General features: G+C 39.7%; 1 protein-coding gene across 4 annotated transcripts in view; it reads left to right on the forward strand.

Moving 5' to 3' along the window:
• Nucleotides 1-15,084, forward strand: part of kiaa0825 (KIAA0825 ortholog) — a 105,873-nt gene that overhangs the window by 44,052 nt on the left and 46,737 nt on the right. For 2 of the 4 annotated variants that reach the window (XM_048982897.1, XM_048982906.1), the window contains exons 18-20: nucleotides 32-190; nucleotides 1,483-1,577; nucleotides 13,224-14,083. In XM_048982897.1, coding sequence (XP_048838854.1) covers nucleotides 32-190; nucleotides 1,483-1,577; nucleotides 13,224-13,401 — 432 coding nt within the window. In that variant the 3' untranslated portion in view covers nucleotides 13,402-14,083. Of the gene's footprint in view, nucleotides 1-31; nucleotides 191-1,482; nucleotides 1,578-13,223; nucleotides 14,085-15,084 lie in introns of those variants that run through there. The other 2 variants (XM_048982916.1, XM_048982925.1) reach the window with 2 other exon arrangements.

The following is a 15,084-nucleotide window of genomic DNA, read 5'->3' on the forward strand; positions in this document are numbered from 1 at the left end:
GTCATTTCTTTCTGTTGTCATGTGTTTGAAGGATCTGCTGAAGGTTCAGCTAGCAGCACCCCGGGGCCAGTCAGACGCTCCTCAGTGGATGGTGGACTTCAACCTGGTCAATGAACATGCCTCACCTAGCCCACCACACTTCAACCCGCTGACCTGTTTTCAGCACATTGGGTCGAAGGAATTTTCACAGGTGGGTAAACTGTTGTAATGTCTTATAAAATAATAGTTTTAGATTTTTCACCTCCATAATACTCAATAACTAACTTACATTTCTTCTGCCATTCTGTAGACTTATTCACTTTTTGAAAGGTGTATAGGTACTTTGCCGTAGCAGGTACCTCCAGAAATTTGAGTGAATTTAACATTAGTACCTTAATATTGCAGATTATTTGAACATGATCTTTTACGTGATTTTTTTACTTGAAGCAGGTCATGGGCACAGTGAGGTAACTTTGGAACTGTGTCAAGGCCACTAAAGTTCTCATCGAGAGATTTCTCTCTGCGGAGGTGGAAACAGTGACGTGTGTTAAAGTTTTGACAGCTTTTTGAATGTTTCAATGTGAACTTTGGAATTCTCTATAGGTCGTTTTCAGAGCAATAGTTTAATAGGTAGAAGCTACAAAAGACTAAAGAAACATTAAAAGAGGGAATGGAAAAGGAAATTTTGAATCGCTTTAGACATTAAAAAGGCCAATTTCTTAAAGCCTGTCAACAAAATTTCTTTCCCTAGACCTTTCTCATTCCTCACAATGTAAGACTGTAAATTAGCTGTAAAAGTAAAAAGGTTTTTCTGTTATGTGAATTGTTTGGAATTGCAATATGGGTAATTTATATAGTTTAGTGATCTTCCTTTTTTTCACCATTTTCCCACTATAAGGAGCATGTGGGTGTTTCCTGGTAGCTGCCTTTTTCAGAAATCACACTTAAATGTCTCTCCTCTTCAGCATGGGCTGCATTTCCGCACATAAAACAACCTATTAGGAAAATGATTAAACCACCTAGTATGCTTTAGGTGGCCTCGTTGTTTGTCAAATCAAATAGAGGGGGAAAAAGTCATGGCCATCAATCAAGAGGTAGTTGTTTTCTTCTCCCTTTGTCAATAAAATTCTGCCCGGAGTTAACAGTGACATTTCAGCAATCAAAGCAATCAGACTTTTATTTGCTTTCCCAACAAAGACCCTATCTCCAGCTTTCGGAGGGGGCCGGGCAGGGCGCCATTAAAACAGTTTGAAGAATAACGACTCTCCAAAATTGATTTATCTTTTTATAAATGATGGCTACATCCCCAAATGGATTTATAAATTAATTGCTGTCTTATTGGAATAAAAACCTTCTTGTGCAGACATGATGAATATCATCTGTCGGAGTCCTTGTTCAGGACCCCCTCCTTCTTAGTTAGTCCACCACAGCTGGAGCTCTAATTTACTGATCATATTAACTCTGATTAATAACTAACAATGGCTTTCTCCCATACATCAACAGTCAGCCATAAGTGAATGGAACTGGGACTGGGCCCAACTGCTGCCAGCTTATCTGGGAATGAGTCCGCTGACCTTGAGCGCACTCCTGGCTAACAGGTAATAGCCTATTTTTTTCCCCTGCAACTGATGCCTGTCATGTCAGAGGTTGTACCTTGTTTTATAAATGTATATATGAAGTGTTGTATAATTTCATCACGGGCCAGAGCAGACCTGCGAGACGAATGGGGGATGTGTCCTGTCAGGGTGTTGGCTGTATCGCGTCACATACAGTATGTAGAATAGACCCATTTCTGTTCCTTTCTTTTCTTTTTTAAATCTGAATTCTTGGCACTCTGCAGTTCAATAGGTGTGCTATTAATAGACAATAGACATGCTATCAATAGGCAAGTATAAAGCTATAATTCAGAGGATTACCTCTGAATTCTACCACGCCACCCCCTCCCACCACCCCCAAGTTATGACATAATGCCCCTATTTTGGCCTATAAACAAAATTCATATTCGTTGTGTATTCATTAAGTGGTTGTTTCAGTGCAAGGCTCACAGAAAGGCATGGCATGCTTGCTTAATTCAGTAATGATATTGAAAGGTTATTGGTTTTTATAACAAAAATCATTATTTTGTTTGTTTGCAGAAGTATAACAACAAATTACAAACAACTAGTAGTTATAAGTAAAACATTTTTTTCAGGTAGCAGTAAATTGAAACCCAATTTATAGTACTAAAAGAGTTTCTCTGAGTTAAAAAAAAATGTTCATTGACAAGCTGTCTTACTGGGTGTGTTTTAATTAGTAATGCCTTCGCAATAAGATAAAACACCAAACATTTGTGTTTAGTGTCTCTTTGGGAGCCAGTGACAACAATTGCAATTAATAGCAAATTGGCAAGAACAGAACGGAATGAGTCAGTCGAAAAAAAAAATGACACTTAAATAGAAAATCTCTGCGTGCAGATATGTTAAACATTGCTTGTCAATGGACTTTTGTTATAAAACCAACAAATTTGCAGCATTTTTACAGAATTAAAAAGCGTGCCAAGACTTTCTGTGAGCACCGCATGTGCAGGAGGCATTAATGTATTTCAGGGTGTATTTGTGGAAGGGCTTTGTGGTGGAGCCCCGCCCGTGGTGGTCGGACTCGGCGGGGGCTCTACCGCTCACTCAAGGCAGCTAGGCGAACCTCCAGATGTTTGTGGGCCCAGCACAGTGGGTCGTGCTGTGGGATCACCACCTCACAGCAGCGGGAACATCCGCTTCCAGGAATCGGAGCTCGGAATGGCGGCGGAAGAGGATAAAATGAATGCGTTGGAGAGAGAGTGCTTTGACTGCACATTAGTGTGACAGGCTTAAGCTTCCATCTCTTGGAGGCAGTGGAGGGGTTAAATGGAGATAGTCTGGATGAAGTACCATTGCTTCCTGATTGAAGCAGTACTCAGGTTTCCCAAGTCGAAAGCTCACATACAAGATATAAATATTTATGCAGGTGTGTGACACATATTAGGTAGCAATATTTCAGCTACTTTCAGTCCTCAATTCAGAGCTGTCATTTTAAGCACTATCAGCTGCCATGAGGCTAGAACACCTTGTCTTGCTGCTACATGAAATCCATTTTAAATCACCTTCATTGTTACACGCACCTTGTAATAAAAGGCAAAAGGCATGTCTGCCAAGGACGATGTTATAATAAGGGTGAAGTGCACCGTGTCCATGTCTTCAGCCTGTTCCACACACTCTTCGCCTGTGTGCCAGTTTGTTGCACACGTGTTAAAAAAAAAAAAACATTCTGTCACTCCTCCGAAATGAGAGTGGGATTATTCATGAATGGCCCTGAATGGTTAATGCTGTACTTCATGATCACGTGTCTGGTGCTGAGAAGAGGATCGAAAGAAAGAGAAGGCGGATCTGGGAATTAGGAATGAAACGTACAGCGGGGAGTATAAATATGATACGATGCCTCTTAATTTTGCCAGGAATGGTCCTGTGTTTTCCTCACTAGGGATCCATAAGTTGAGGCAGCACAGTTTGTTCAAGATCAGAAAAGGGAAGAAGGTAAAGCTTTGGAAGAACACTGATAAAGGTTTTCTTCTACAAGGTCCCGCTTAGTTTTCTCTATTCCCTTGCTGCTCCCTGGGGGACGCCGTTTATGTAGCGATATTACATAACACTTCAGTGAAATAGCATTATTTAATGAACACTGTACCAAGTTATATGGGCTGTTTGGTTTAGAGACTGAGTGGCTTTCTGTTCATTTCTGTTCTTAATTTCGCCTAGGAAATCAGTTGTTTGATTGGATGACATTGGTTCTGAACTGCAACCCTCTATGTAATGATTGACTCCAAGAGCTTCCTTAGTTTTGATTCCTGTGGAAAGATCATGAAAGATCATCTGCATTTACTATTAAGGACTGGTACTGTGCACTGCACTGATGTCATCAACAGATAGCATTGTTATTATGTTTATTTCTTGATGTGAGATTAGCACAGACGAACTCCCACGTTGTGACATCTTTGATGACATAGATGCATAATCTACTGCCCCATTACTTACTTTTTGCACTGAGTGTAATATTATGTACTTTGGTTGTGGGCATTCTGTCTGAGATGGGTGAACGGAGAGGGAAGCCCTGCACTGGGAGAAGTCAGGGGATAAGCACAGCCTGTTAAGGTCACCTCTGCCTTATTCCCCATTAAGTGAGAGCATCCAGATCATCTGTGCTGTATTCATCATTAGTATACGAATTTGGTTTTGTTTTCCCGTAGCCCAGCTAACATCACAGCTAAGTTGACATCATTTTGAGACCCAACAGCAGGCAGCTGCATTTTCCATCTTCCCTATTGGATTTGTTAAACCTATCAGCACTCCTGCCCTCAAATAAGTCCTGTTACTTCCTCTCATCTTCCTGGCATGTTTTTCTGCTCATCGTCCTGCCCAGAGCAAGTCTTACATCATCCTTGGAAATATCGTAGTTAAGATTCAGCACTGTAACATGTCACATCTAGTTCACACAAGTCCTGTTATCTCTCTGCAAACAAGACAATATATAATAATAATAATAATAATAAATAATAAATGCAGTAATGACAGCAAACACACTGCTAAAATAATTAATAATTTCTCCTTTAAGGTTAACTAAAACTTCTTCTTTAACAGATAAATATTAATTCACCAGTAACATGGTATACTGGAATCCAGACCTCTCTACTATCCACTTAAGGCACACAAATCATACCATGACCCTTTTGTTGTTTGCAAGTTAAGAAAAGTAATTTGCTGTGTCTTTCTTAGGAATTTGTGGCATTTAAGGTGCTTTTACATAAAATTTTAGACTGCTAGAGCAGATGAACCATGGCAGAAAAAAAGTAAACAAGAGGATGACAGAGGTCTGAACCATTGGCCATGTACAAGTCACTTAGTCAACTCCCAGTGACATCATGTGCTGAGACAGGTTCTGAGATGTCTGCCACGCTGATGTACTTTATGGGGGCTGTGATCTCACTCCTGTATGATTAAACAGGTGAAGACAGGAGGGCTACTTGCCCAGACAGTCACACCGTCTGTGTTCTCCTTCTTTAGGTCAACCAGTATGGCGCATGATCTCATTGTAGCTTTTGGGGTTGAAAAGCACAATATGGCTGTCACATTTCCACGGGCCACTTTACTGATTTTTACGCACTTTTCTTTGAGATGTCAACATGCAGATTTAAACTGTTTTATTCGGTCATATTTCTTTATATTGTCCAAAAATATGAGGTTTGATAGTGTGAAATTTCTGAATGTCTTTTAAAGAAAGTGTTTTCTTTCATGAAAAAAACATTTATTTCAGTTGCATTTGTAGTCACAGCAGTTTCAAGAGGTAAGCAAATACCATCTGCTCCAAATGATGGCCATATGGTCTGCGTTTTTGTGAAAGAATAAAACAAAAACAAACATGTCAGAATACTTAGGGTTCTCATGAGTGTTGATCCGTGCATGTAGTCGAAGCTCAGTGTGATTTGGAATTGTTGTATTAGCATTTGTTTTGTAAAAGGGGCTCGATAGTCATTTACATACTTTGCATTTGCATCAATCAATTTATCAGTTAATGAAACAAGCCCTGAAGTGTAGTTTTCTCATTAAAGCCATCTCTATAGTGCATTGGAGTAATAATATAACATTTCTCTATTGTGATTTTTATTTATGCCAGGATGCTGCACTTAATATTGTCTTAGTTAATCTTGTTTTTATTTCCATTCATTCGTTTATTGTAGAGGAGTATTTCTTTGCACAATATTTTGGTTCCTATTCCGCTTCAAGTTGTAACAATTACCATTTTTACTTCTCATCGTCTGTCTGCTTTATTACAATGACCATTCCAGACCACTGCAAGATAGTCGATCTGAAAGTCAGGAATATATGATGTGTTATTGGAGAAAGACATATTTTTCTCTAGTTTTTTTCTTCTGTTCCCATTTCTGGTTCTTTAGATTGACAGCTTGTGACAAAATGACATTCATGTAGCTTGAATATACCTTTTTGTCTAGCTCTACATGCGTTTTGACTTTCTGTTTTTCGGGTCCAATGACATATTGAGATTTTCATTAGCTTTAACCTGGTGTGGTTTTCTTTATGGAGAGGGTATCTTTGTCGGTTTGTACTGAAGGAGAATAAATCATTGAAGCCTGGAATAAGGCCGTGGCCCCACCTCACATGGCAGAGACGAGCTGAAAGGCTCATTAATCAACAGCCGAGTCACAGATGTGATGGCTTCCACACAAACTGCCAGCAGACTGTGAAAGTCACATCCAACACACTCAACTGTCAACTAAGCGACCCCTGCACACTTCTCTTCTTCTGCACTCTTTCTTCACTTGCTTCCCCCGCAGTGCTCTGGTTTGCCGAGATATTAACCTGGACTGTCTAAAAATACGCGACAGTAACAAACGCAATCCTGCCGGATGTTGCTAACTTGCACTTTTTTTATTTAGCACACCCAGCAGAAGTTTTTCGTCACGTATGTTCCTGAAAACGCATAAAAAGCAAGATGAATGAATTTCAAGACAGATCTTGGAATCAGAACTGTCTCCCCAAGCCTTTCTGGAACTTACACACAGGAAAATGTTTTACCGTGTCACTGCACATATTGTATTATTTGACATTTTCAGTATAAAACATAGCAATTAGTTTCACAAAGCTGTGTGCGGTGTTTAGTCGAGTTACGGAATTCGTAATTTGTGTTCTTTCTATACATAGATGTTAATCAAATATTTATTGAGAAAAACATCAGCAAAGAGGAAATGTATATTATGGATAATTAGTGAATTAAAGATATGTTTTATCTAAATAGGTTATTTCATATTTTCTTGTAAATTAAGTAGGACTTCAATCTAGTGTCATTATGCAGCAATTGCTTAATGGTGCTTTGGGGTAAATTACTCTTATGTTGTCCGTTGCTCTTTTGATGCTTCCATATTTTCATATGTCACCACAATAATTGGGCTTTGGATTAGATTTGATGGATCCTTTTGTGATCCTGTAATCTTCAGAAAATTGCCTTACTTCTGAGAATGACTGACATACCTACTACAGCAGAAAACAAGGCCAGTCAGTGCTGGTGATCTAATGACTGGATTTGGTGACTGGGCTATGTTGCGGTACCAGTTTTATCATTCCCCAGTGAGCACTGATCTGTGTGTGTCATGTTCTAGAGCAGATGACTAGAAGGATCCCTGCTTGTCATCATTAATCTGTGTCTTTATGCAATGCTGTGACAAGAAGATTATCCAAGTTAAACAAAAATCCATTTTAGTTCTTAACAGCTTCTAGACTTAAAGTGACAGTTTTATTCAATATTGATATTTATTACTGCTGTTATTGTGTTTGTTGCAGTATCCAGAATCTGGGGTTCTTCCGTACAGTCTTATTCCCAGCTGAAATTATAGGAACTTGTTTTGCTGCCAGAGGTTTTATTCATAAAGAGAGCATCTGTCAGACTCCATCCAGTCAAACTGTTGCTGCTTTCACTTTTTGGCAGGCCTCCTATTTTAAGATAATTTTCTCTGATTCATCCAATAAATTATGCTTCCAAAACTCATAAAGTATCTGCAGATATTAAAAAAGAACGTGTCACAATTAAGCTCATTCAGGAAATGAAATGTCTAATTTGACAACAGTTGACATGTTTAGACAAATACACAATTCCCTGAACTCCTTTTAGCTTCTGTCGTTGTATTCTAATCATGAGGAACTGGTTTCCTTAATGTTTTCTCTTTGCCATATCTTGGTCACCATTTTAGGCTTTACTTAACATCGTACACCTGGTGCGTCAAGCTCTATTTCAGTTCACATTACTTTACCTAGCTAAAGCGTGCTTCAAAAGTCACGCCATTGTGTGATGGTCGTTTTGGAAAGGCCCGGTTGTCAAAATGCCAATACAGAAGAGCCGCTGTCACCTGCTGGATGCAGACACGCTCCCCTTGAGCCCCGGGTGACGAGCTCCTGTGCAGATGGTCATCTAGCCTTTTGAAAGCCAGGGCACTGGAGATGTTCATTGAGATGCGTAGCCAGCGCTGCAGATCACAGTCCACCAACGACGAGGCGGAAACTGCTGGGGAGTAAACGGAGCTCGCCTTGGTTGGTAAGGAGAGTCTGTCATCTCGGCCACCCTTCATTCGTCCTAGAAATGCAAGTTCATAAAGTCAAAGTAATTACCCACTTGTCTTCCGCTGTGGGAAGAGGGTAAGGTGGCGAGGGTGGGTGGACAGTCACTCTGTCATTCTCATGAATGCGTTTCGACTGCCGTCCAAAAAAGGTGAACTTTGTATTAGAGAGGGGAGGCATGCAAGGTGGTGCATGAGTGCTTGTACAGGTATAGCAGCAGAAATAGGCGAGGCAAAGTGCTAGGCGATGAGATGCCAGAAGAAGCAGAAAGGAGAACTGCAAGATCCCCTGTATTAGTCAGTCAGCAAAGACTGGGCACCAGCACAACAGCCTAGGCAGTGACCTGGGTCCTGGCGCTCAGAGGCTGCTGACAACGCGGCCTGATAATGGCCTGTAATAGCACACAACGGTTGGATTAGGCTTTTTAGCCTCAGGATACTGGCCCCTGACAGAGAGGCACCTTGCCTGAGGACCCATAAATGGACGGCAGTGTCACTATTTGTGTATGCCCTCTCTTCCCCAGACTTAAATTGCTTTTTTTCCTGCTCTTTTTTCTTGACCAGGGTACAGCGTGTTACACTTGTGTTGACAGCCACAAAGCCATTTGAAGTGAACCCTCCACGTAGAGTGCCCCCCCCCTCCCCCCCCACCCAATATTACAGATGATTTCAGCAAAGTGGCTGCTGCTTTACCAGCAGCTTGTGGTGGATTTATCAACCCATGCAGTGGCCCCTCATTCAAATGACTGCTTTGAAATGCTGAGGTAGGCAGGCTGATGTGCGTAGCCTTGAGACAGAGTTTGAACTTGCTGGTTGTGCTGTTGCTAAGAATGCAGTTCTGCAAGAGAGATTCTGCTTCTGAGGCTACAGTGAGTGCTGTCTTCCTTACACACACTTTATAGTAATTAGAAAGAGATGTATTAATGTAGCATGCTGGTGAAGTTGTGTTCACTCCATCAGTCTTCTGGTTGTGTAAGTGCTATTACTTTAAATGTTTTCATTAGTATGCTTGGGCACATTAATCATGCAGGCATTCTGCAGAGTTTTGGAGGTGGCTGGGAAATAGCTGAGCTCATTTTAGAATCCAGTTCAAACTGTGGTTAACATACCATTAGCTGGTGGGCCCAGATTAGGTTTGCCCCTGAATGTAGCCTGAAAATGAGGCAATTTTTACTCGTGTTTGCATGTTCACTGAAGCTGATGAAAGCCCGACTTCCATTTATGTTATTGCACAACAGTGGAATGTTTAATTTAATCACCAATCTGTGTGCTTTGTAAGGGCTGTTTCGTCAAGTCTAACAGTTCACATCCAGTTTTAATTCAGTTACCTCTTGTATAGGGATGTAATTTATATTTTGTACTCAGGTACTATTTGCATGGGATATGTCAGGCTCATCTTAGCCTGTTCACTATTGTAATTTCAGCAATGTTTCCTCTTGGGGGCTACATACTGTTCTGAAGGAGAATCAGGGTTTTTTCATTCACGGAAAGATAGTAGAAGTTCAGAAAACTAAACTACAACACCATCCAACTTTAAAATTCTCTCCTTTATAAAATACTGCGGATTGTCTTGCCTTGATGTGACAGGTCGCTATGTTAGTCCAAGTTGTTTTTGACAGAACACAAAGGAGAAAAAAAAAACATTAAAGCTTTGCATTGCAGATTGCAGTCACTGAAATCATTTTTTTTTTAAATGTCTTTGTTTTCTCTATATCCCTTCCTGACTACTTAGAAGAGGATGCTAGCTTGAATTTACCCCTCCGAGGATTTATTGATGCCAGTGTGCTCTTTGAATCCATGATCAGGTGAACTGCAGGCAGGGTCTTCACATACCTGTACCCTATTGATAATCATTTGTACTTTTGGTTTTAGTAAGTATCATGTTTACAATGCATGCATTGGCTACATCTACCATTATGAACTCCCTGCTTGTTTTGTTCTCTTTCATCTGTCCTCTGTCTCTTTGAGCTTGGGAATCCTGTTCTGGCCATATAGAACTAATCAGGGTCTCGGAGAGCATCGAGTGGGTTACACTCCCCCACCCCTCCCCACACCTCCCCACACCTCAATCCCAGCCTGACCCGGAGCTGTCCTAGGCAATCAGTCATACTGCGTTGCCTCCTTCAGCCCTGAAATAGCCCCAACACCTCTGGTAATTCTCAATGTCAGTGTCTTGTCTTGGTTATGTGCAGCCTACTCCTGCTGATCTGAAGGTTATACTCCTCAAACTCTCCTCCACCTCTTCCCAGGTACTTGAGATTGCTGTTTTTTTTTTCCTTTCTTGTGTTTTTGGAAACCGTAACACCCACTGGCCTCTCGCCCACAATTCCATACCACTCCTGGCTTTTTTGGGGGTCACGATGCCCAGTTTCCTACTGGATCTGCCAGCACTTTCGGGCTCCTCCAGTTACTGCTTCTACAACACGCACCAACCTTATGCAACATATGCCTGAGGAAAAGACTCTGATCTATTATTTGAAAAGCTATTTGACTGTATTTCTCCAGTTTCATCAACTTCAAATGGTCCTCTTTTGTGCATTTTTGCTGCACTCCGCAATAAGATAATGAGGGGAAATTATCCAAATTTAGAAAAGCATAACCATATTTATTTAGTGAGCATTGTATGTTTCACAGTGGCAGACATCTTGTGTAATGCCAGTACATTTTTGTTTGCCCATGTGCCAGAAAGAATGCAAAGAGCACTGATGTGCCATTGGGTATATTGTACCAGCAAAATATCATGTAAGGTGTAGCTGTGAGATTGAGATTCATTTTTTCACTCAGTAGTTGGCTGTAAAAGTCTAAAGCTAGCTGGGGAAAAAAACAGAATCCTAGTTTTTACTCCTACCTGTGTTAGTTTTAGACGGAAGGAAGGCTCTACTGAGATGCACCATATGGCCAGTAATAAAAGTTCCATAAGAGTATGGGTTACACATTACTAATAGCAAGCACAATCAGATCTGATTTCATTACTGTGTATCAGTAATTGCTTTCTGAGTTAAAGTATAGCTTCCTGAATTTTTTATAGAATTCAATGGCACATTGCTCTGGAAGGGAATGATGTTTAAAGCACAATGACTGACAAGTATAGCCTACAGTAACGCAGGTTTGCTTATGAGAGATGTATTATAATAATTTGGAATATTCTGTTTTGAGGGATATTGTGTTTTTGTGACAGGAGGGAGCAAAGCCTGTATTTGGAAATAAGCCTGTCAGAATTCTTGCTGTTGAAATATAAAGGTACACTGTGTACTCTACTTAATAATACAAAGGTTGAATAAAAAAAAAACACTGAACCAAAAACAAAAACCCTTTACTCTTTCATCTATGTTACTATTTTACATATATTAGTAAAACAACATTCTTCTGTATAGAGATGTAGAGAAAGTTTTAAGTTGTAAAGAAACAATATTTAGATAATGTTTCCGAGATTTTTATTTTTTATTTTTTTGCTTATTTGTATTGAATGTCATTGAAATACCTTTACTCATTTCACTTCTTAAAAGTTGTAATATATTCTACTTTATCATATCAGTCAATATAATTAGATTGAATGCATACTAAGAATATAGCCGATGTCTGTGTGTGTGTGTAATTTAAATAATTTGGTTAACTTAGTATTTTTCTATGCAAACATTCTTAATAAGGAATCAAGCAAGCATTTTTGTGTTAAGGCAATATATCACATTTATCACACCTCAAAATTCTGTACCATTAAGAAACGGATAACAATGCATAGCAGCTAATTAGTCCCCACTCTTAAAGGGAGAGGCGCACTTTGGACAGATAATAAGGCGAATTAAGCCATCTACTTAAATCCATCCCTGAAAGAGATAAATAAAGGCCAGAGTTTCAGGGCTGGTGTGAGACCTGCACACTCACCATGCTACATTACTTTCTCTTGCCAATAGCTTTTTTCTCCTCTTCTCTCTTTTAATTTTGTGTCTGGCACTTTTCCTGAATGTGTGGGAACTGGAAGGCACGGTTCTTTTTATACAAAATAGATCAGCTTGTGTTTCTAAGCCTGAAGAAGTGTCCTATTGTCATATTGTCACAGCTCCTCAAGAGTGGTGACCTCTGCACCCTATGGGTGCATGGTTGTGCATAGTCCTGCTTTTATAGGCCAGATTGTTATTGTCCTCCCACTAGGGGGTATCCAAGCCTTTTGGTATGGAATTCAAAGTACTTATAGTTTGAGACAGACAACTCTTCTTCCTTGTCGTCTACTTCGTGTCTCTTGTCTCCCCTTCATCTTCCAATCTCCTACCCTTGTTCCTCCCTTTCTCTGTCTCTGATATATCGTGCGCCGCCAGATGTCGCAAATACATCACCGGATACCCATTTTTCTCCTGCCAAATGATTCCTGATACAACATGTATGTGGATGAGAAGATAAGAGTGCGGCTGGTACTGTGTGCGCATATGTGTCAGTATCTTTATGTTCCTGTGCTTGTGAGGGTGTCAGAGAGAGAATCTCTAGGCCTCTGAAAGGGATTGAGGTCATAACAAGTAATGACAAGTAATCTTGTTTTTTCTTTTTTTTTTTTTACGTAAAAGGATAAACACATTCTCATATTTCTCAAATCAAAATAATCAAGGAGAAAAATTCCAGTCTTCTCTGAAGCTTCTTAAATGAGAAACGGACAAAAAGCAAAGGAATGCTAAAGAGGTGCAACAAGCTAATGAAACTTGAACTGAATGAATAATGTTAATGACTTTTTTCCCACTTTAACACATTCCCAGACAAATGACTAAGTAAAATCAGCCCTTAAAAACGTCTTTGTTTGGAGTTGGGGGTGGGGCTGCCAAAGCCTGGCTTAAATCTGGCAGCGTATCACTGGAGAATCCCCAGAGTTCAGCCATCCCCACACACTCTCCTTCAGGGGGAAGTTTGCTGCCAGTAGCTTTTGTACTGCAACAAAAAGAGTTGTGGCAGTCAGCAATAAACGCCAAGATCTGACGGAACTTCTCTAACAGAAAAACCTACAGATGATTGAACGAGAGCTTGGAGGCAATAAAGACTTTAAATACCTTATTTGTATCCTTTTTGTAACCAAGAATATATACTATCATGATGCCTGGTTTTATTATTTCTTTGTTTTTGGCTCTAGTTTTCCCCAATTGGTGGTTTCCAGGGCGATGTGGCGTGACATCATTGTTCCACGGGTGCAGTGTGTCCTGCCACGTATCAGCTCCTCAGATCATGACAAAGGCAGGCACACCATCGCCTCATCTCCATGTCCACGCAGCAGTTGCCTGTTGAAACGTCATGTTCTCTTGGAAAATTAATTATTCAGTACACAAACCTCAATTAAATTTGAATCCACCAGTTCAAGTAACCTTTTAGTATGCTGCATTAATTATTAAGTGCTGGATTTGGCCCTGTTTAGATTTACTACTTATCAAATGGTCTCATTACTGTGTTGATGTTCCCGGAGACTTGTTTTCTGACTACACTAGAGTTTTTGTGTTCAGCTAAGTTCAGTTCAATATTTCTCTTTATCATTTGTTGCTTTTGCATGTTCTTTAAGGACTCAAAACTCATTATAAGGTTTGATTATCGAATTTAATAATTACGTAAACGTAGATCACGTGTGTTTTGTTGTTGATACTTTTGATAAACATTATGCATAATACAGCCTTATTTGTGATTACTTTCTTACATTTTTCAGTGTTTGTGAAGTGTTTTTCATTTGGGAGGTGTCAACAGTGGAAAGCCTTTACATTCGTGGAAACTTGTCCAAAATAAGACATGGAGCCACTGCAATTTGTTTCAATTTTAAAGTTGACTTACATATTAAGCACGCAAATATCTACTGCATAGACGACAAAGATACAGTCTATTCACTGAACACTGAATCTTTAATGGAAATAATGCAGTAATTAGCAGATCACATGTATGCTGACCTGTGTGAGACTGCCGCTGAGTTTTTATACTCCCATTCCCCTCGAACTCCTCTTTTTTTTTTTTTTTTATTCCATTCACCATGTCTACTCATGTGTTGAGGATAGTCCTTGTATGCAGAAATAAAGACTTGAAAGGTAAAACTGCAGAGCCTGGCCACCTGAATGTTAGTATTGAGAAACAGGGGGGACGTAGACAATGCAAACATGAATTACTTTTGATACCTGTGATGGAAGGGAATCCATTTAACTGAATTAAGAGGGAGAAAGATTGCAACCATGGAGGCCCTGAGTGGTTCACATGTATTGTTAAGTAACGTGTCCGAGTTGCCTTCACATGAAATCAAAATGATGTCCATTTCTGTACCTTTAACACCTGCAATCATAAGTGCTGCTGATGCTGTTTTTGTAGCACCATAAGCAACCAACCTCTCCTGCAAAATTCAGAGAAAATAGTATTAAGCAAGGTATGGCAAGGGTCCAGCACCCATTAAATACCTACTTTACCTACATTTTGTAACAATTGTTTGAATAGTCACAATTGTAAGACATTTTCAAGGCTTCAGACAGTACAGGCAAGAGATTTACAATGGAATGCACATATTGTTACACATCATCCCATCCTCCCACCCCCATTTTGACTGTTATTTAGACCAAATACTGGGGTGTGTCTAAAATATAGAAGAGCACTGATGGGACTCAGATATACAGGATTTAGAGTTATTGTCTGCTAAAAGTTCTTTAGAGCATGCAGATGTTACGTAAAATGTTAGATCAGTTCTGTAACAGCATGTATCACATTTTCATTTTAGTATGAGTGTATGAAACTGCAAAGTACCTCTTACTATTTTCAGCTGTGCATGTGTTCATTCTGGCAACATTTTTTGTACAGGCAGCATTTCTTACAGAAAATATATATATAAAAAATGCTAGATGTATTCATTAAATACAGAATTATATAAGAAGTATCCAGTTAATCTGAACTCAAATCATCTTTTGTATTCACCAATACTTAAGAAATTCCATTGGGTATTCAGATAGAACTTGTATGCAATAGGCTATTCCAGA

This window comes from Brienomyrus brachyistius, chromosome 2 (genome assembly GCF_023856365.1).
Source record: "Brienomyrus brachyistius isolate T26 chromosome 2, BBRACH_0.4, whole genome shotgun sequence".
In the NCBI taxonomy this organism is placed as follows: domain Eukaryota; kingdom Metazoa; phylum Chordata; class Actinopteri; order Osteoglossiformes; family Mormyridae; genus Brienomyrus; species Brienomyrus brachyistius.